This window comes from Manacus candei, unplaced genomic scaffold (assembly GCF_025592945.1).
Source record: "Manacus candei isolate 608988 ecotype Guabito, Panama unplaced genomic scaffold, ASM2559294v1 h1tg000049l, whole genome shotgun sequence".
NCBI classification, from domain to species: domain Eukaryota; kingdom Metazoa; phylum Chordata; class Aves; order Passeriformes; family Pipridae; genus Manacus; species Manacus candei.
Genome location: NW_026138097.1, coordinates 17,355,550 through 17,377,602, shown reverse-complemented (window position 1 = coordinate 17,377,602; position 22,053 = coordinate 17,355,550). Strand labels below are relative to the sequence as shown.

General features: G+C 43.4%; 2 protein-coding genes and 1 long non-coding RNA gene across 15 annotated transcripts in view; 2 read left to right on the top strand and 1 right to left on the bottom strand.

Moving 5' to 3' along the window:
* Positions 1–22,053, bottom strand: part of LOC127476326 (uncharacterized) — an 85,874-nt gene that overhangs the window by 31,591 nt on the left and 32,230 nt on the right. The gene's annotated exons all lie outside the window — the stretch shown is intronic.
* LOC127476312 (ribosyldihydronicotinamide dehydrogenase [quinone]-like) lies at positions 1,405–21,647 on the top strand. 6 transcript variants are annotated; one of them, XM_051799102.1, is made up of 8 exons: positions 1,405–1,588; positions 13,414–13,473; positions 15,016–15,180; positions 16,117–16,247; positions 17,121–17,234; positions 17,619–17,720; positions 18,577–18,757; positions 21,527–21,647. In XM_051799102.1, exons 1-7 carry the CDS (start codon positions 1,420–1,422, stop codon positions 18,748–18,750), a joined length of 915 nt encoding a protein of 304 aa, XP_051655062.1. In that variant the 5' UTR covers positions 1,405–1,419; the 3' UTR covers positions 18,751–18,757; positions 21,527–21,647. The 6 variants fall into 6 exon arrangements, with proteins under 6 accessions (XP_051655062.1, XP_051655061.1, XP_051655060.1 ...); XM_051799101.1 differs by lacking the exon at positions 21,527–21,647 and adding an exon at positions 19,477–19,877; XM_051799100.1 differs by lacking the exon at positions 21,527–21,647 and having other exon boundaries at positions 18,577–19,877.
* LOC127476315 (ribosyldihydronicotinamide dehydrogenase [quinone]-like) lies at positions 1,659–21,647 on the top strand. 6 transcript variants are annotated; one of them, XR_007906544.1, is made up of 8 exons: positions 1,659–1,807; positions 3,373–3,537; positions 4,476–4,606; positions 6,120–6,233; positions 7,436–7,528; positions 8,378–8,558; positions 20,887–20,945; positions 21,527–21,647. XR_007906544.1 is itself a non-coding variant. In XM_051799113.1 (7 exons), exons 1-6 carry the CDS (start codon positions 1,801–1,803, stop codon positions 8,549–8,551), a joined length of 684 nt encoding a protein of 227 aa, XP_051655073.1. In that variant the 5' UTR covers positions 1,659–1,800; the 3' UTR covers positions 8,552–8,558; positions 21,527–21,647. The 6 variants fall into 6 exon arrangements, 4 of the variants coding, with proteins under 4 accessions (XP_051655073.1, XP_051655071.1, XP_051655072.1 ...); XR_007906543.1 differs by lacking the exons at positions 20,887–20,945; positions 21,527–21,647 and adding exons at positions 9,278–9,339; positions 19,556–19,877; XM_051799113.1 differs by lacking the exon at positions 20,887–20,945.

Sequence of the window (22,053 nt, the reverse complement as noted above, 5' to 3'; positions counted from 1 at the left end):
TGTAGTAGGTATGAATTAGTTCTCAGAGGGAACTGTGACAAAACAAATTATTTTCTTTCTAGGCCAGATATTTAACAAAAATTAATAATAAATTAAAAAATACAGGTTTAAAATCACATAAATGACAGGCAAAAATGAGCTACTGCTACCTTAAAATCTTTCACCCAGTTGAAGCCTAATCTTAGGTAAATAAAGCATGGGCGTTTCTTCTACAGCACAGCAGGAGCTGTGTATGCACGCAACTGCTGCTGCATGTTAAAGTTTTCAGCAATGCTTGACACAAAGACTGGAGCCTTGATGTTCCAAGGTCACCCCAGTGCCTAAGTAATAAAATCATGCCCACATTCTCTCTTTTCCTTCATCAAAACCCAAGACATTTTTCTGCACTGAAATGCCTTCAATAAGAGCTGATGATGTGCCCACTCCAGAATAAACAACCTGCAGTTTGATGTGGAGGTTACTCTTTAAGAATGGGTGGTTGGTTTCCCTGAAGCTGAAGGTAGAATTAAGTCCAGTTCATGAACTTCCTAAATCAGTGGACAATAAGTGCACAAATAGTGCAGCCGTGTAAAAAAAGAGGTGTCTCTGCCCTCCTCATCTATGTGTCCAACGCCTGCCCCAATAAAAGCAACATTCCTTGGTTAGTTTTTCAGAGAAAAAAACAGTTACTAATCTTCACTAGAGGGTTTGGAGTTACAAATCAAGAGTAAAAGTATTTTAGGTAACAGTAGAGAAGTGTACCTGGAATACATCTGAAGAATAGTATTTAAGCTACCAACATGTGCCAAATTTCTCCTATAGGTGAGTCATTCATAAATCACAAGGGTTGTTTCTAATCTATATGGGAATTAAGACCAGCACAGTGTTCTCAATGCTCCTCAGGAGGCTAGACAAGTAAAAGTTATTTTCAGTCCCTGTGAATCTTAAGAGATGCTTGTGGGAGACAAGCCAAACAACTTGACCTCACTTTCAAAATCAAGAGCTCCGAGATGACTACCACCACACAGGAGTAAAATCTTATGACAGATAATTCCAGACAGACATTGAGCTCAATGCTCTGCAGCAGTCAAAAAAAAAAAGCAAATTTTACAGTAGGAATTAAGACCACAAAGCATAAAATCATTATACCACTAGGGAAATCCAAGGCATGTCCACAGCATGAAAACTATATGTAGAGCTAGTTCCCTTGCTTCAAGAAATGACACAGCAGGAAAAGGACAGAAAAGAGCAATAGGAAGGACTGGAAGTGCAGAGCAGTTTCTGAACAAAGATCCGCCCTGAAGAACAGTCCAGAAAAGAGGTGATTCAGCCAGCACGCAATGCAAGTCCACAAAATCAACAGAGTGGGCAGAGGGGAAGAGTACGGACTGATTCTTCACTGTCACTCAAAGTACAAAAACTAGAACTAAGGGGTACCAAATGAAGCTGATAGAAACCAGATACAGAGAGAGAAAACAGCCGGAGCCGCGGGCGGCGCCGATCCCGATCCCGCCCCGCGCTGGCGTTGCCCCAGGGCCCGGGCAGCGGGGCCGCCGGGAAGAGCCGCTCCCAGTCCGTCCGCAGGTGTGCGCTGGGCCCCGAGGAGCAGGTGAGGGTACCCCGGCTTGCTCTGGGGCCGGGGATCCGGGGGCCGCTCCTGAACCGCTTTCCAGAGGGCGGCACGAGACCGGGAGCGGCGCGATGGCCCAGGGCCGTCCTAAAACAGCGATTCTCATCTCACCTGTTCCTGATGTTGCTCTCCTTTGAGTTCTCAGGCCATACCAGATTCTCAGGAGAGAAGCTCTCCAGTGCTCCCGGACAATGGCAGGTAAGAGCAAATGCGAATAAAAATGCTGCTCACTCCAGGCCTGGGCAAAGGACACCTCAGGGATGGGGCCTCGCTGCCGTGTTTAGTTGTGACTTTGAGGTCTTACTTTTTCAAACCACTGAAATTACTTCAGTAAGTGATGCCTCGGAAAACTCTGGTCTCCCCAGACACTGTGTCCAGGCGCCTTCAGCACCAGTGAAAGGGAAACAATCTGGCAGCTTTGCAGAATCAATCTCTTTCAGTCAATCAGTCAATCAATTACCACCTTTGGGAGCTTGTGGAATCTCCAGGTACTGAGCTCCCTTTTTGCTGAGAGCCAGCAGAAACAGCAAAGCAGCAAAGAGGTCACTGCTCCTGATGTTCCAGACTAAGCTGTGGAGCAAGAGTTTTCAGAGTTTATACATGCCTTGAATTCACGATAGTGTTTGACCTGCAAGTTTTATTAATGTTTTTTGCAAAGCTCTTGTTTCATGGGCACTATGCTCCCTGGAGAAAGAGTCACTACTTGTAAATTAGGTTAAAAATGAGCTGTTGTCTCTTCAAACATTCAGCTCGGGTTCCATTCATTAGTTATCCCTAACAGCCTAAACTTGCCTGTCACTTAGCAGGTGGTGCTCTGGGATGTACATCAGGAGCTGTGTCATGGAGAAACTGAGCTTAGGAGATGCCTGAAGCTTAGTGTTGGCAGTCAGGAACCAAGAGCTGCATGTCTTGTAACTCCAGTCATTTTCAACAGTCCCTGGGAATTTCCCTCACTGCAGTGGTTATGTATAAACAACTACTATCCCATACAGACTTGTTTTCACTGATGAAATATTATTTTTAAGAGAATTATTAAAATTGAATAGCCCATATTCAGTAAAATCTTGAACAAGTAAGCTCCGATATATCTTTTTACATCCCTTGAAAAAGCTCCATCCCAACATATCTGCCTGGCTACTCAGCTTACCTTGAATCCACTTTGACAGCAGTTTGAGATACATTAGACAGCCTAATCTCTGAGAAAAAAATCCTGTTGCTTTCTGTTGAAGTCACTGTTGTGATGCTGAAATGGGGCAGTGGCATCTTAAACACCTACCCCGATGTCGTCACTTGCACAGCGCTGAACTGGAAGATGAGGCGATCCCACATTGCAGTGGGAAGTTGCTCTGAGCTTTCAGAAGTTGTTGCCACAACATTGGAGGGAATCTAGGCTGGCACTGCTTTTTGGGGACAGTGGAATCAGAGCAACAGAAACATCAGCTCGAGGAGGGACTGAGTAGTGCTTATGTAGGGCAGTGTGACCTGCTGTGGAACACATCCACTGTCCACTGACTTCTACCTCGGAAAGCCCAGTGTTGCAAAGAATTGCTGGGCTGGGGGCATTCAGCGATTAATGCCTCAGGAGTCACTCATGGCTGCTGAGCAGGAGTCCAATCCTGCCACTGTCACTCTGTTTCCACTAGTTTTGTGCCACTTGGAAAACACACTAGAGAAAAAGGAAGGACCAAGCCCCAGCTCCACAAATTGTTCTGCATCTGCCTCCTCTATTCCAAGTTGTCTTCTGGTTTTCTTTCTGCCTCCAGGGAAAAAGGTCCTGATAGTCTATGCACATCAAGAGCCCAAGTCCTTCAACGGATCTCTGTTGAAGATTGCTGTGGAAGAATTGACCAAGCAGGGCTGCAGTGTCACGGTGTCGGATTTATATGCAATGCAGTTTGAGCCAAGAGCAACAAGAAATGACATTGTTGGTGAGACTAGCCAAAATACACCTTTATCAACAATACTAACTTGTAAGCCCCCCTTTAGGTAACAGAAGGCTGACAAAAGTCTCCCTGGAGCCTTCCCCATGCTGAACAACCCAGCTGTCTCAGTCTGTCTGCATAGGAGAGGTGCTCCAGCCCTTGCACCATCAAGAGATTAATAAGAAACTTATTTCATTAATAAGAAACTTATATATAACCAGACAGCATTTCCAAAAGTCCACTCCTGAACAGGAACTTTGTCTCCCAGTCAGATTACTGAGAGGGAAAAATTCATTAGCACATGTCCACAGTCAATCTCTGAAGTCCATTTCTCGTGGGGAGGAAAAGTCTTCAGATACCATTCTGTGACTTGCTACAGTTTAGTTCACAAGGCTACTGCCTCTGTCTTCTGCTAGAGGCTGATGATCTGCCAGCTGAAGTGACAGAACAAACCTATATGCTTGATTCAGACATCCTTGAATCAGCTCACCCAGTTGCTGTGGGATCAGCAGAGACAGCCAATAGTGGTTCCCCAGCACCTGCCGAGTTTCCCAGTTACAGAAGCTGGAAAGCAGCTCCATCGTGCTTAGGAGTGCATGATGGTCTCAGTAAACCCTAAGGCAGAGGCAGAACAATTAGCACAATTCTCTTAAATCATCCACCTCCATCACCAGAGTCCTGAGCCAAGCTTAGGTTCTCATATTGCACTTGGTATGTTGCTACAGGAAGGTGAAAGTTTAGGACTCTGAGGCTCTACATTCCTCTTCACTTTAAAATCAAATCACCTTCAGATGTGATGATGCTGAATATCCACCAAAGAAAAGGAAATGGGGAAAATGGAAAGCAGTGACTCCATTTACAGCTGTAGATGGCAACCTGTAGTTAAGTCTTATCTGGCTTGGTGCTGGACACAGGGCAAGGAATGACTTCACTTCTACCCACAGGTCGCTTGCACAACTCGGAAGCGTTCAATTATGGTGTGGAGACGTGGGAAGCTTACAAGAGGGGAGGTTTGTCCAAAGATCTGGTTGAAGAGCAAAAGAAGGTGCAGGAAGCAGACTTGCTGATTTTTCAGGTCATTATTTTAAATAGACTTCAGTTGTGTTGTTTGCATTATCTCTAAGTAACACTACAGTAAAAAATACAGATCAGTAGAACAATTATATGGATCATTACTACAGCAAATCCAGTAACTGAGTAGCACAATGATCCAAGTTAAGTTAACAGCAAAACTGTTAACTCACCAACACTGTGCCAAACATACTGTCTGGATACACAAAGACATACATGACCATGGATGTCAGGCAGCCTGTCAGAAAGCAGGGCTAGGCTTATTTTCTGAGTGAGCAGTTTGAGGCAGCCAGCAGGGTCAGGGAAGTGGGCTTCCCGAACGAGATTGTTCTCATTTGTTGCTGAGTTGCAAAAGCAATTGGTAATTGCTAATGGATCTTTACAATCACTCTCCATTTCCTGCTGTGCCAGCTCTGTTCCCAGTGTCTACATGTCCCAGAAGTACTGCATAAGGCAATAGTAGCCTGACATTTCTTTTGTGCCTATTGGCCTTTGACATCATCCATATATATTCCTCTCTCTGATTCTAGATGAAATTTAGGATGTGACCATATTTCAATTAAGCTTTTACCTGTAAGTCATCATCATTTTCACAGTATTGCTTCCCAGAAAACAGCAGTAAAACATCCCCCAAAGGAAGTGGTTGCTTTCTAATTTCAAGTATGTTCTGGTGCAATGAAAAAAAAAAAAAAGAAATTTAAAAAAGCTTCTGAAAAACACCATAAAGTATTTAAAATTTGCTGCAGACTAAACTCACCACTTGTAGAGACAGCAGGGGCTGCCCATTTTCCATTTTTTTTCCACCTCAAATTAAGCCACACATGGTTAAACTTCTACAGAATTTCTTCTTCTGTGTTGCAATGCATACAAAAGTTTAGGGATAACAATGCATACTAGAATAAGAGCCAATAAAGCGTTCAAGATAATGCAATTAAGACATGATAGCTTTGGGATGTAGTCCCACAGGCTAACTGGAAGATCTATAAACCAAGGGTCCAAATGCTGAAAAAATAGTTTCTTCTCAATAAAGGGATTTGGAGTCATGATATCAGCAGGGTGAGAAAGTAAGTCTATCTTAAGATCCCCCAGTATTTGTCAGCAGACTGTCAGATCAGCACTGGTTACCTGATGTCAGTCCTGCTAATAAGGCATTAGATCATCTGTTGCTTTTGCATTTCACACATAGGATTCTGTACAGTGATTCTGTACAGTCCTAAGTTTGAATGAAATGGCACCTTCCTGATTCATCATTTTCCAACTTTAATCTGGGTGGAAGCTCTCACATGCACCCTAGTGTTAGTGTGCTGTAGATGCTCAGGTATGGCCCCGAGACTCCTACAATCAGAAAGCACTTCAGGTCCTGTTGCCAAGCACAGTTACTGCCTCTCCTGACAGAGAGCTGGAAGAAGGCAGGTACAAGATCTGAACAGACTCAGAGAATAGGATTTGGCCTGTGAACCAGGTCTAAGGGTGGTCCAGACTCTCTGTGCTAACCAGGTAATTTCCTCTTTGCCTAGTTTCCCTTGTTTTGGTTCAGCATGCCTGCGATCCTGAAAGGCTGGATGGACAGAGTCTTGGTCCGAGGCTTTGCTTATGATTTTTCCAAGTGTTATGATGGTGGTTTGCTCCAGGTATGTTTTTGAGATTATTAAGGTCAAGGTTTGCACAATGTTCTTCTGGGCATTGATCTTTCTTTTACTTTGTAGTTGTTTAAAGCTCTCGCTCTATGCTGTCTTGAAATAAATGCTTTCAATAAGTAAATATTCAATAAATAAATATTGTTACTTTATTTGAAATAAAGTAACATGTTGAGTAACTTTCTGGCTTGTTCAGACTGTCTGAAGGGCAGTACAATAAGGAGAATGCAGTGGTTCCCAAAGATTTAAACCATCGCATAGAGACCTTTACTTGGCCTACTATATGGGATTTATCATTTGGCAGGAGTGTCACAGTGTAACATACTGCTTGTCAACAGTTTAAATTGATCCATTTCCTAAAACTTAAGTCTGTCATTATTCCCACCACCACAGCGCTGCACATATCTGTCATGAGTGACATACTAGAATAGGTGTCAAAGTCCTGTTCTGAGATTAGATGTCTTAAAGGTTAGAATAGAACTATAAAACTTTATCAGAAATCTGGCATATTCAGTGTAGGAGCCTCTGTCGCAACTATCTACTTTGAACCTTTTCTTCTCTGTAACTTCTAAATTAGGTAAGACCAGCCTCTCTTGATGATGTTTCATAAATTTTTAATTCTTCACTTCATGGAAAATTCTGGAGTCTGGTGTCTGATGGATCTTATTTAGTAACAGCTGCAGCATCCGGAAACAATCAATATTAGTTTCACATTTATGTTTGCTGCATGTTAATCTCTGCTAGTTCTGATCTTCTCAACAATTCCAAACATTTCAGTTTCTTTAAATTTCAGAAATGGCTGGTTCACTGACATAATCCCCAGTGATCACAGCTGCATATAGAGTGCAGGCTCAAGGCACTTGGGATACTGCACTAGAAAACTGTTATTTCAATTACAGAAGCTAAAACTGAGATTAAGAGAATCTGAGCACAGGCCCATGGCTAATGCTGTAGTTACAGAAGCAAAGAAACATGGTGGTTTAAAACACCTGGGGAATAATTTGTTCTTTATTTATTCATTGGCAAGTGACAAGCAAGCCCAAATTTTAAGGTGGACTTCAGCAAAGTCTGGGAAAGAAGAAGACACTCCCTCTTCCAGAAATTTATGGTGTCCCGGTTTCCCTGAATATCTTCTGAACTGTTGGGCCATTCTTCTTCAAATGTGTCTAACTCCAGCACCACTTTCTTAATTCTAGGACAAATTATCCCTGTTTTCTTTCACCACTGGAGGAACCAAAGAGGCGTATGCAAGCAGAGGTGATGTTCGTTATCTCTTGTGGCCCATGCAGGTATAATGTATCAATATTTGGTTACTGTCTGCTTTCATTTTTACTATTTATTTTTAACACTTGTTTTATTGTTTATTTTATATGAAGTATAATAAGAAATTAATAAGTTGCCCACTCCAAGCATCTGCAGGTTATAAACTGGGCCCTAAAATCTCAAGACTACTTTAAAAGTCCAGTAAGGTTTAAAGCTGTTTTTGTGCCCCTTCCTTCAGATTAGAATTTGGAGACAGCTTATGCTGTCAGCCTTTTCAGTTTCTCTGGTATTATAGGATTTCCTTTATCTCCAGGGTGTGGGATTTCTGTTCCCCAAGGTTACCTGATGTAGGATGCAGGGCAGGAGACGAGTCACTCATGATCTTCTACCCCTGGCAATTACCAGATGCCCGCCCCTGAGGAGCTGTCCAGCTCCACAGCTCGCAAATAAAGGTGACAAAAACGTGAAGCACGACACTGAATTCAGAAATATGCAGAGGGAAAATGGCAAGCTGAGTTGATTCCACAGGCAGTAGCCTTCATTCAGAGGGAAAAGGTTAAAAAAAAATCCAAAACCCCAATTTGAAAGTAGATGTGAAAGACACTGCAGTTCAGGAACAATCTGAGGAAGTTCAACCAGGACAATGAACATTAGGCTGTCTCTGATCCTTGCACAGTGAACAGAGTACAGCAGCCAAAGAGAAGAGTTCTGTTGGTGTAAAAGCAATTTATTTCCCTTCTCTGATAAATGCACACATTTACAGAACCTGCCTGATCCTGGGTCAGACAAACAGGTTCAGATTTGAATCATGCATGTTCTTCAATTGAAAGAATTAACTATTTCCTGAAGCATTTCTTTCTTTGTTTTGCATCCAGCATGGAATCATGCACTTCTGTGGTGTCAAAGTCCTTGAACCTCACATCTGTTATGCTCCAGAGAATGTCTCTGAGGAGAAGAGGAAGGAGATGCTGACTGCCTGGACCCAGCGTCTGAAGACTCTTTGGAAGGAAGAACCCATCAACTGCTCTCCTGAGTGGTATTTCAAGTAGTGTTCAGGTACAAGACTACAGAGAGAAGATCGTTTTTCTCCATTCTTTTAGATGCTCTGTTTAAATACCTGAATGCTAATCTCCTAATTCAAATGTCTTTTAAGAATCTGGAAGACAGCAGCTAGCAGCTTAACTGAAAATATAGCATTTATCTTCATTGATTCCTGAGGGATTCTCATTAAGGATGGGTGCAAAACTCTTTATGAAGCTCTCCTTGCTCACATAAACAGTGATATTATCCTGCCTAAGTGTGATTGGTAAGACATGTGGTATTTAATGGGAGATTATAACATTGCTGCCTGTGAAACTGTAAAGTACATGGCCAAGGTTATTTTAACGCTGTTTGTACCAGCTGCCACTTTTTTTTAATTGTCCAGGGAATATGCTGCCCTTACTCACACTTGTCGTTTAAAAGAGGAGGAGTGGCCATGAGGGCTCTACCTTGTGCCTTAGAGCTATGAAGCCAGATCATCAGCAGTGCAAAAGGATGTACAGTTGCACAGTGACTTTGACAGCTGGAAAGCCTTGTGGGTAGCCTTGTGCTTTTCCACATATTCACAAAGCAATGTTAAAGCTACAACACCTACCAAAAAAGGGGGAAAACAAATACAAATATTGTATAGTGGTATGTGCATGAATTGCCTTCCTTTGTAGACTGCACCTCCCATTTGTAAACTAAGTAGCTTCCTAAAATCAAAGGGACCTCTCTATTTTGGTTGCCCTCAGGGGAGACAAAAAGGAATCCTGGGTGCTTCCTGCCCCTTCACACCAGTCACGGTTGGTGTTTGGGTCTGGAGGGCATTTGCATCCCCTCCACCATCACAGTCAATGGCTTCCTTGGAGATCTCCAGCACTGGCAGCTGGCAAGGCAGGATGCCAACCTGAAAACCTGCAGGAGCACTGTCTGGGTCAGGATCTGGTGGGACAAAGGGACTGTCTGGCTCTTAACATCCGTGATTTTTACCTTGAATTGTAGCAGGATTAGTTTTGAGAGCTGTTAACCCTGTTGGTTCATATGGCAAGGGGCAGGTTTCTCACTTAGCTACCCGACTTCTTGCTTTGACCAGCTCATCTAACAGCTGGCTTTGCACTTTGGTATTAAAAGAAAGTGGCCCAAATAAGGAACAGTCTCCTGAGTCACTGCCAAATGACGCTTAGGCCTCTGCATACAGCATGTGCATTCGCCATTCCTTCTTTGTGCCAGTCTTGTCACACCCCAGCCTCACAGTTCTTTAAGGGCTATTTGGATAATAAACATGCTGAGCCCAGACTCTGCACTGACAGTGTAAGCTGATACACCAGACTGGGAAGTGCTACCGCAGGGAAAGAGTCACATGTTCCTGTTCCGTCTGGTATGAAATGAAGGGCCACCTCCTGCGGAGACATTCCCTGGGAAGCAGTGCTGCCCAAAGCTGTTGTAGGTGTCTGCTTCAGGGTGTGTGAGAGACACCCTGTCTTTAGGTTACACAAGGGTGCTGCTCTTGCAATTCTTTGGAAGCCAGTCAAGTGTGCAGTGACAGTGAGTGCTGTGCCAAGAGTTACTGTCCTTGTTCTGACATGCTTTCAGTGCCTGCTAGGCAACACACTGCGCTGGGGCGCATGTGTGTTCTAACACATGGCTTTGCAAAACTCAAAGGAGAATTTTACCACATGAAGGAACAACAGTGAGTGGTCTGTGGTTAATAAGGAGAGAGATATTAAGTAGCAGTATTACTTTCTTAGGAGTACTGGAAATGTTACAGCCATTTTGAATTAAGAATGATTGTCCTGCTAAATCACATTATGGTATAAGTAAAATGTCATCCTGCCAAAACAGCATTGATTTCACCAGAATGAAACTAGAATTAGGTGAGTAACTTGTACCTGTGTTTCAAGCTGGGGAGAAGGATATAAGGGCAACATGCTTTTCTCTTCCATTTAGTCTGGGGATTTTTATTTTTTTTTGTCAGTAGTGCTTCTCTCCCACAGATGTCTAGGCAATGCTCTGGTCTTCTTCTCTGACAATTTTTTTCCAGAAATCATAACTGAATTTCTTTTATTTGATGTTCTGAAATGGCAAGTCAAACATGCTTGCAACTTCAGAAAAACACAGGGAAACAAACAGATCCTCATCTTAACTGTGTTACCAAGAAGCCTCAGAGCCTAGAGAAATCAAAACTGATTTCTTGCAGGTCTACAAAAAACCTAACATTTAAAGGCAGGTATAGGTAGTTCATTCTGTGGCTTTAGTATTTGATTACTGGAACAATGTCACTGAGGTGAGCTGCCTGCTTGCAGAGGAATGTACTTTTTAATAGACTAGTTATCAAAAGGTTGTGCTGAAGAGAGGAACAGCCAATAACAGACACCATGCATAATGGAAGTACTGCTTATTTTTTCTTTCTTTTTTTTTTTAAGAAAAATCCTTCTATGTTAGATATTCTAAAGCCTAAAGAGTCTATGCCACACAGAAGAGATGCAAAGAATTTAAGCTGAGGTTGCACTCAACTTAGTGCTGGATAATTGTCTCATCATTCTAAGAGTATTAAAATACTCAGTTAAAGCAGCTTGAATGCACAGGAATTCTGATCTGTTTGGAAAATGCAGGAAGGAGACAGAAGACCAGTTTCTTCCCTAGGACTGTGCAGCCAAAATATGCCATAGCTGTTTCTCAACTGACGCTGATGAAATGAGAAAGCATTTTGTTAATATCCCACAGAATAAACCAAGACCTAACCAGCTTGTCCACACAACAGATTGCCACACATGAAAATGCTATTGTACCCCAGTGAGATATGCAGAGCAAAGGTGATTCTTTACTGGAACTTAATAAGAAGCCAAGAGGAAACAAAATCCTCTCAATATACTCTACATGTACACCCTTGTATTTCTGTCACCTGTTGCTAGGCCACAGCTCAGCATCTAGGGGAGACCTCAAGTGGTTGTCTTCTGAAGTTAACGGCAGTGAAAATTTGTGGCAATTGTGAAAATTGAAAATCTGAAAAAGTGAAAATTGGGTGTGGAGCCCAGAATTAATGTTTCAGCATTGAGTCATGGGAATCTTCCCTATGAGAGAATACTCATCCCTGCTGGACCAGGCAGAGCTGGGCCAGAGAGGGACTGCCACAGCATGCTTATGCTTAGGTGCCTACAGAATTTGTGATTCATCGGAGACATGGAGAGGGATAAGCCTCTAAAGAGACACATGGCAGCAAACTACAGATGGAGAGGAAGAAGTAGAAAAAATTCAAAACTCTGCTGGCAAAACTTACTACTACAACACAGCCTTTAAAGTTCACACCAAGAAAATATATGCAAAGCCACCTTCCCATTATGACACAAGCTTACTGTGGTTGGATTTTACTTAAGATTAAGGAGAAAAGTAACCATTCCAGGCAACCTTGGTCTAGCACTGTGGAGGTTTGGTGCTTTTTATTCATCAGCCCCTACAATTTTTCCAGTGGTTCAATGAAACCTGCAAATTTCACACACAGCAATTTTCATCCTCCTGGCAAAAAAAACAGCTACATGTCAAACATGTGACCTCTAAACACCAACAAATAAATGCCAATCTGTGTCTTTTTTTTTCTTTTTTGCCTAGTTTTGCTACTTGGCAAAACACCAGTGAATGAGAATACAAACTTTTTAACCACATGATTCTTAAGAATTCAGCCATCTTTCTCCCTTGCCTTCAGCCCATACCTTCAGCCCCATACACAATGCAAAGCTCAAAAGCAGAAAAACCAAACGAAACCAAAACAAGAAAAAAAAACCCTCAGAAGTTAAATGTTATCAAAAGATTTCTGTAATATTTGGGACTGAAGGAGAAGACCAAAACTGCATGATTGGCCCACCAGAGATACCACATCCATATCTGCATTTGCTTTATTTAGCTGACAAATGTCCCAGAGTCTCCGGACTGCAGGTTCAGTAACACTGTCCTTGTGATACTTCACAAGGTGGATGGACACAAAATGTCTATATACAAACTGCAGTGAGCTTAGTTTGGCAATTTGGGATTTCGTCCTGAGTCTCCCCATTACAGCAGGTGTGATCAGCCCTTGCATCTGGAGCTGTCAGAGCATTAAATTCCGGTTTAGTCTCAATAGTAGCTGATCAAGAATCAGTGGAAAACAGGGATGGGCACGCACCAGTTCCACTGCTCCCGCTAGAAGAGCAGATATGGGTACGTGGGTTGTTTAGGAATTCACACACTACGTTGCTGACCACCACAGGGAGAAATGAAGATCGAGTTCTGTACCTGGAGAAGACCAGAGAACCAAAAAAAAAAAAAAATAACCCCACAGATGCTGTAGGTGTCACTTGCGGTCACAGCAGCGGGGACGCGCACCCGGCCGTGCGCGGACTGGAGCGGAACCGCGGCCGCGGGCGGCGCCGATCCCGATCCCGCCCCGCGCTGGCGTTGCCCCAGGGCCCGGGCAGCGGGGCCGCCGGGAAGAGCCGCTCCCAGCCCCGCCGCAGATGTGCGCCGGGCCCCGAGGAGCAGGTGAGGGCACCCCGGCTTGCTCTGGGGCCGGGGACCCGGGGGCCTCTCCTGAACCGCTTTCCAGAGGGCGGCACGAGACCGGGAGCGGCGCGATGGCCCCGGCGCAGCCCCGGGCCGAGGCGGCCGTGCCGAGGCCGTCCAGCGCCGGGCCAGCGGCCGGAGGCGAATTCCAGGGCCAGGGCCGAAAGCCAGAGGCACCCTTCCCGCTCCCAGGGAACGCTGACGGCCCGGCCCATCCCGGCAGGTCGTGCTTGGCCAGTGCCAGCCTGTGCGTGAATGTGTGTGCAAACACACACACCGGTACATTTCCCACTGCAACAGCGGTTCTCCTCGCACCTATTCCTGGTGTTTCTCACAAGCATGTCTCTCCTTTGAGTTCTCAGGCCATACCAGATTCTCAGGAGAGAAGCTCTCCAGTGCTCCCGGACAATGGCAGGTAAGAGCAAATGCGAATAAAAATGCTGCTCACTCCAGGCCTGGGCAAAGGGCACCTCAGGGATGGGGCCTCGCTGCCTTGTTTAGTTGTGACTCTGAGGTCTTACTTTTTCAAACCACTGAAATTACTTCAGTAAGTGATGCCTCGGAAAACTCTGGTCTCCCCAAACACTGTGTCCAAGCACCTTTCGCTCCAGCGAAAGGAAAACAACCTGACAGTTTTGCAGAATTAATCTTACCCCGTCTTGGACATTTTGGCATCTCCAGGTACTGAGCTCCCTTTTTGCTGAGAGCCAGCAGAAACAGCAAAGCAGCAAAGAGGTCACTGCTCCTGATGTTCCCGACTAAGCTGTGGAGCAAGGATTTTCAGAGTTTATACATGCCTTGAATTCATGATAGTGTTTGACCTGCAAGTTTTATTAATGTTTTTTGCAAAGCTCTTGTTTCATGGGCACTATGCTCCCTGGAGAAAGAGTCACTACTTGTAAATTAGGTTAAAATGAGCTGTTGTCTCTTCAAACATTCAGCTCGGGTTCTATTAGTTATCCCTAACTGCCTAAACTTGCCTGTCACTTAGCTGGTGGTGCTCTGGGATGTACATCAGGAGCTGTGTCATGGAGAAACTGAGCTTAGGAGATGCCTGAAGCTTAGTGTTGGCAGTCAGGAACCAAGAGCTGCATGTCTTGTAAATCCAGTCATTTTCAACAGTCCCTGGGGATTTCTATCTCTGGTTACGTATAAACAATTACTACCACAGAGAGAGTATTTCATTTTTTCCTTGTTTTCACTGATGAATGATTTTTAAGAGAATTATTAAAATTGAATAGCCCATATTCAGTAAAATTTTGAACAAGTAAGCTCTGATACATCTTTTTACATCCCTTGAAAAAGCTCCATCCCAACATATCTGCCTGGCTACTCAGCTTACCTTGAATCCACTTTGACAGCAGTTTGAGATACATTAGACAGCCTAATCTCTGAGGAAAAAATCCTGTTGCTTTCTATTGAAGTCACTGTTGTGATGCTGAAATGGGGCAGTGGCATCTTAAACACCTACCCCGATGTCGTCATTGCGCAGCGCTGAACTGGAAGATGAGGCGATCCCACATTGCAGTGGGAAGTTGCTCTGAGCTTTTAGAAGTTGTTGCCACAACACTGGAGGGAATCTAGGCTGGCACTGCTTTTGGAGGATAGTGGAATCAGAGCAACAGAAACATCGACTCGAGGAGGGACTGAGTAGTGCTTATGTAGGGCAGTGTGACCTGCTGTGGAACACATCCACTGTCCACTGACTTCCACCTGGGAAAGCCCAGTGTTGCAAAGAATTGCTGGGCTGGGGCCATTCAGCGATTAATGCCTCAGGAGTCACTCACGGCTGCTGAGCAGGAGTCAAATCCTGCCACTGTCACTCTGTTTCCACTAGTTTTGTGCCACTTGGAAAACACACTAGAGAAAAAGGAAGGACCAAGCCCCAGCTCCACAAATTGTTCTGCATCTGCCTCCTCTATTCCAAGTTGTCTTCTGGTTTTCTTTCTGCCTCCAGGGAAAAAGGTCCTGATAGTCTATGCACATCAAGAGCCCAAGTCCTTCAACGGATCTTTGTTGAAGATTGCTGTGGAAGAATTGACCAAGCAGGGCTGCAGTGTCACGGTGTCGGATTTATATGCAATGCAGTTTGAGCCAAGAGCAACAAGAAATGACATTGTTGGTGAGACTAGCCAAAATACACCTTTATCAACAATACTAACTTGTAAGCCCCCCTTTAGGTAACAGAAGGCTGACAAAAGTCTCCCTAGAGCCTTCCCCATGCTGAACAACCCAGCTGTCTCAGTCTGTCTGCATAGGAGAGGTGCTCCAGCCCTTGCACCATCAAGAGATTAATAAGAAACTTATTTCATTAATAAGAAACTTATATATAACCAGACAGCATTTCCAAAAGTCCACTCCTGAACAGGAACTTTGTCTCCCAGTCAGATTACTGAGAGGGAAAAATTCATTAGCACATGTCCACAGTCAGTCTCTGAAGTCCATTTCTCGTGAAGAGGAAAAGTCTTCAGATACCATTGTGTGACTTGCTACCATTTAGTTCACAAGGCTACTGCCTCTGTCTTCTGCTAGAGGCTGATGATCTGCCAGCTGAAGCGACAGAAAAAACCTCTATGCTTGATTCAGACATCCTTGAATCAGCTCACCCAATTGCTGTGGGATCAGCAGAGACAGCCAATAGTGGTTCCCCAGCACCTGCCGAGTTTCCCAGTTACAGAGGCTGGAAAGCAGCTCCATCGTGCTTAGGAGTGCATGATGGTCTCAGTAAACCCTAAGGCAGAGGCAGAACAATTAGCACAATTCTCTTAAATCATCCACCTCCATCACCAGAGTCCTGAGCCAAGCTTAGGTTCTCATATTGCACTTGGTATGTTGCTACAGGAAGGTGGAAGTTTAGGACTGAGGCTCTACATTCCTCTCCACTTTAAAATCAAATCACCTTCAGATATGATGATGCTGAATATCCACCAAAGAAAAGGAAATGGGGAAAATGGAAAGCAGTGACTCCATTTACAGCTGTAGATGGCAACCTGTAGTTAAGTCTTATCTGGCTTGGTGCTGGACACAGGGCAAGGAATGACTTCACTTCTACCCACAGGTCGCTTGCACAACTCGGAAGCGTTCAATTATGGTGTGGAGACGTGGGAAGCTTACAAGAAGGGAGGTTTGTCCAAAGATCTGGTTGAAGAGCAAAAGAAGGTGCAGGAAGCAGACTTGCTGATTTTTCAGGTCATTATTTTAAATAGACTTCAGTTGTGTTGTTCACTTTATCTCTTATTTATTAAAAAGAAGCTTCTGAAAGACGCCATAAAGTCATTCAAAATTTGCTGCTGACTAAACTGACCACTTGTAGAGACAGTGGTGATTGTCCAGTTTGCACTTTGTTTCCATCTCAAATTAGGCCAAATGTGGTAATGCTTTTAGAGTTTTTCTTCTGTGCTGCAGTGTGTACAAAGGTTTAGTGATAGTGATGCTTCCTAGAAAAACAGTCCCTAAAGCATTCAAGATAAAGGAATTAAGACATGATAGCTTTGGGATGTAGTCCCACAGGCTAAGTGGAAGATCTATACACTAAGGGTCCAAGTGTTAAAGTAGTAGTTTTCTTCTCAATAAAGAGATTTGGAGTCATGATATCAGCCGGGTGAGAAAGTAAGTCTATCTTAAGATCCCCCAGCATTTGTCAGCAGACTGTCAGATCAGAACTGGTTACCTGATGTCAGTCCTGCTAATAAGGCATTAGATCATCTGTTGCTTTTGCATTTCACACATAGGATTCTGTACAGTGATTCTGTACAGTCTTAAGTTTGAATGAAATGGCACCTTCCTGATTCATCATTTTCCAACTTTAATCTGGGTGGAAGCTCTCACATGCACCCTAGTGTTAGTGTGCTGTAGATGCTCAGGTATGGCCCCGAGACTCCTACAATCAGAAAGCACTTCAGGTCCTGTTGCCAAGCACAGTTACTGCCTCTCCTGACAGAGAGCTGGAAGAAGGCAGGTACAAGATCTGAACAGACTCAGAGAATAGGATTTGGCCTGTGAACCAGGTCTAAGGGTGGTCCAGACTCTCTGTGCTAACCAGGTAATTTCCTCTTTGCCTAGTTTCCCTTGTTTTGGTTCAGCATGCCTGCAATCCTGAAGGGCTGGATGGACAGAGTCTTGGTCCAAGGCTTTGCTTATGATTTGTCCAAGTGTTATGATGGCGGTTTGCTCCAGGTATGTTTTTGAGATTATTAAGGTCAAGGTTTGCACAATGTTCTTCTGGGCAATGGTCCTTCGTTTCCATTGCAGTTGTTTAAAGCTCTGACTTTTCGCTGTCTTGAAATAATGCATCAGCCTTGCTTCACACAAGGGTGTCAGACATGTAATTCTTTTTTTATTTTAACCTGTCTCTTCTCAAAGGCCAGACACAAAGTCAACTGTCTAGTTGTATGTCACCAATCTTGCCTCAGAACTGCCAATTCTTGTAAGGTCTGGGAGAGAAGAGAACACCCCCTCTTCTAGAAATATATGCTGTCCTGGTTTCCCTGAATATCTCTTGAATTGTTCAGCTACTCTTCTTTAAACGTGCCTAACTGAATCACCACTTTTTAATTCTAGGACAAATTATCCCTGTTTTCTTTCACCACTGGAGGAACCAAAGAAATGTATTCAAATGGAGGTATTGGTGGTGATATTCGCTATGTTCTGTGGCCCATGCAGGTATAATGTATGAATATTTCATTGTTGTATATCTCAATACTTATTGTCCAAATTATTTTTAGCGATTCCTATATTGTTTATTTCATATGAAGTATAGTAAGAAATAATTATTAAGTTGCCCATTCCAACCATCTGCAGGTTATAAACTGGGCCCTAAAATCTCAAGACTAATTTAAAAGCCCAGTAAGGTTTAAAGCTGTTTTGTGCCCCTTCCTCCAGATTAGAATTTGGAGACAGCTTATGCTGTCAGCCTTTTCAGTTTCTCTGATATTACAGGATTTCCTTTATCTCCAGGGTGTGGGATTTCTGTTCCCCAAGGTTATCTGATGTAGGATGCAGGGCAGGAGGGGAGTCACCCATGATCTCCTACCCCTTGCAATTACCAGATGCCTGCCCCTGAGGAGCTGTCCAGCTCCAGAGCTCGCAAATAAAGGTGACAAAAACGTGAAGCACGACACTGAATTCAGAAATATGCAGAGGGAAAATGGCAAGCTGAGTTGATTCCACAGGCAGTAGCCTTCATTCAGAGGGAAAAGGTTAAAAAAAAATCTAAAACCCCAGTTTGGAAGTAGATGTGAAAGACACTGCAGTTCAGGAACAATCTGAGGAAGTTCAACCAGGACAATGAACATTAGGCTGTCTCTGATCCTTGCACAGTGAACAGAGTACAGCAGCCAAAGAGAAGAGTTCTGTTGGTGTAAAAGCAATTTATTTCCCTTCCCTGATAAATGCACACATTTACAGAACCTGCCAGATCCTGGGTCAGACAAACAGGTTCAGATTTGAATCATACATGTTCTTCAATCGAAAGAATTAACTATTTCCTGAAGCATTTCTTTCTTTGTTTTGCATCCAGCATGGAATCATGCACTTCTGTGGTGTCAAAGTCCTTGAACCTCACATCTGTTATGCTCCAGAGAATGTCTCTGAGGAGAAGAGGAAGGAGATGCTGACTGCCTGGACCCAGCGTCTGAAGACTCTTTGGAAGGAAGAACCCATCAACTGCTCTCCTGAGTGGTATTTCAAGTAGTGTTCAGGTACAAGACTACAGAGAGAAGATCGTTTTTCTCCATTCTTTTAGATGCTCTGTTTAAATACCTGAATGCTAATCTCCTAATTCAAATGTCTTTTAAGAATCTGGAAGACAGCAGCTAGCAGCTTAACTGAAAATATAGCATTTATCTTCATTGATTCCTGAGGGATTCTCATTAAGGATGGGTGCAAAACTCTTTATGAAGCTCTCCTTGCTCACATAAACAGTGATATTATCCTGCCTAAGTGTGATTGGTAAGACATGTGGTATTTAATGGGAGATTATAACATTGCTGCCTGTGAAACTGTAAAGTACATGGCCAAGGTTATTTTAACGCTGTTTGTACCAGCTGCCACTTTTTTTTAATTGTCCAGGGAATATGCTGCCCTTACTCACACTTGTCGTTTAAAAGAGGAGGAGTGGCCATGAGGGCTCTACCTTGTGCCTTAGAGCTATGAAGCCAGATCATCAGCAGTGCAAAAGGATGTACAGTTGCACAGTGACTTTGACAGCTGGAAAGCCTTGTGGGTAGCCTTGTGCTTTTCCACATATTCACAAAGCAATGTTAAAGCTACAACACCTACCAAAAAAGGGGGAAAACAAATACAAATATTGTATAGTGGTATGTGCATGAATTGCCTTCCTTTGTAGACTGCACCTCCCATTTGTAAACTAAGTAGCTTCCTAAAATCAAAGGGACCTCTCTATTTTGGTTGCCCTCAGGGGAGACAAAAAGGAATCCTGGGTGCTTCCTGCCCCTTCACACCAGTCACGGTTGGTGTTTGGGTCTGGAGGGCATTTGCATCCCCTCCACCATCACAGTCAATGGCTTCCTTGGAGATCTCCAGCACTGGCAGCTGGCAAGGCAGGATGCCAACCTGAAAACCTGCAGGAGCACTGTCTGTCTATGGGTCAGGATCTGGTGGGACAAAAGGACTGTCTGGCTCTTAACATCCGTGATTTTTACCTTGAATTGTAGCAGGATTAGTTTTGAGAGCTGTTAACCCTGTTGGTTCATATGGCAAGGGGCAGGTTTCTCACTTAGCTACCCGACTTCTTGCTTTGACCAGCTCACCTAACAGCTGGCTTTGCACTTTGGTATTAAAAGAAAGTGGCCCAAATAAGGAACGGTCTCCTGAGTCACTGCCAAATGACGCTTAGGCCTCTGCATACAGCATGTGCATTCGCCATATCTTCTTTGTGCCAGTCTTGTCACACCCCAGCCTCACAGCTCTTTAAGGGCTATTTGGATAATAAACATGCTGAGCCCAGACTCTGCACTGACAGTGTAAGCTGATACACCACACCGGGAAGTGCTACTGCAGGGAAAGAGTCACATGTTCCTGTTCCATCTTCTTCCGTCTCTGCCACCTCCTGCAGAGACATTCCCTGGGAAGCAGTGCTGCCCAAAGCTGTTGTAGATGTCTACTTCAGAGTGTGTGAGACAGAGTCTTTAGGTTACCCAAGCAGGAAATTTGCTTTGGCTCAATAGCTCTGTTACAGGAATAGGAAAGTGAAAGTTATTAAGGGGGAAAGTGTTATACATCTGAGTTGTGGAGAAAGCAGATTCATGCCAGAAGACTTAAGGTAAACAACTTACCTGATGAGAAAGTGGAGGACAAATTCAAATATTGAAATTGCATAGGAGAGGAATCATCCTCATGTTCACTGTGTACAGTTACCAGACTGTTCAAGAAACAAGGAAATTGAAGTGAAAGCAAAAGTTGCAAGTGTCAAACCCAATGTTACTGCTTTGGATCAATTGCAGAGCTTAGTGGGTTTAACTGTTAGATAAAGAATCTAATATAGACTGACCTGTATATTGAGGATACACTTCTTGACACTATTTGGCAGATACATGCTAGATCCCAAACACATGGTAGCATTAGGTGCTTGTATTAGCCTGGATATATGTCATCTAAGTATCCACGGTGGCTGTGCTAGGTCAGAACAAGGATCCTGCAGCCCTGAGTTTTTTCTCCACAGTGTTTATAGGCCAGGAATAGCAAGCACTTCCCATGAATACTGACCTGGGTGCTAACTACATGTAGTTTGGGGGATTTCCTGAGGTACATACATTTTCTCTATATTTACAAAGCCAAATAATAGATCTTTGTTCTGAATTTTGTTTAGCATTCTCTTGAATTCATGTCAACTTCAAGCAGCCAATATATTTTGGCAAAGTTCAGCAGGTGAGTTTTTCCTTGCATGAAGCACTGGAGTGGGGAGGAAGCCCTGGGAGGGTGAAGCACCTGGTTCCCAGTAGCTTTGTTTGGTTCCTCCCAGTCAACAGTAATGATCAGTCCCATCTGTTCTTTTACACACTGCTCAGAGTTTTGTACATATGCATCACCTCCACTCCTAAATAATCTCCTTCCCAGGCCAAGGAGTCCTGTCCTGCTCAGTTGTTCTTCTAAGAGAAGTCATTGCCTTTGGTCACCCTTGTTGTTCTTCTCTGAACACCTCCAGTCTCACTATCCCATTACTGAGAAGAGGGGACCAGAGGTACATGCAGAGTCAACTCCATGACTTTCTTTGCTCCTTTTATAATCATCTCTGAAACATGGTTTGCTTTAGCTAATGTTTCCATCTCTTGTAACTCTACAATTTGGCCATCAGTGGTAATGATCAGCTCAAGGCCCATTATTTTATACATCAGTTTAGGGTAAATTTTTTTCTCATGTGTACCCCTTTAATAACCTGAACTTCATTTTCTGTCTCATTGCCCACTCAATCATTATTCCAGAGCCCTTCAAAATCTTTTTCTCTTCAGATCTCTTCAGAAAACTCAGTAAAGGTGACAGAAGACCCTACAATACCCTACAGACCCTACAGTAATGCAATGAAACCTGCAAGTTTCATCCTGCTGGCAATAAAATCAGCTATATGTCAAACACTTGGGTTTTTTTTTGAGCATTTTATGTATTTATATTTTCTTTACTATAAGTTTTAATAAGATGGCTGAGATTTTTAGTACAAAGTATGTAAAAGTTTTGTTGAGATTAGTGCAAGTTTCAGTTAAAGTAAAAAGAGAACTAATGGCCTTATTTAATTTTCATTAATACTAAAATTGAAGACTTCTGCTCATGTAAATGCATTATTGTGAAAAGCACTAAAAAAGTATTGACCTTATTGTCCATTTCAAGATAACCTTCCTTTCTTCTCAATCAGAATTAAGAGATTTCTCTGTAAATTCAGATTGTATTTCTGGGTCAGTTTATTTTCCCTATTCATTTAAAGAGAGAATGTCATAACTGGCAGCACTGACCTCTAAACACCAGCAAATAAATGTCAATTTGT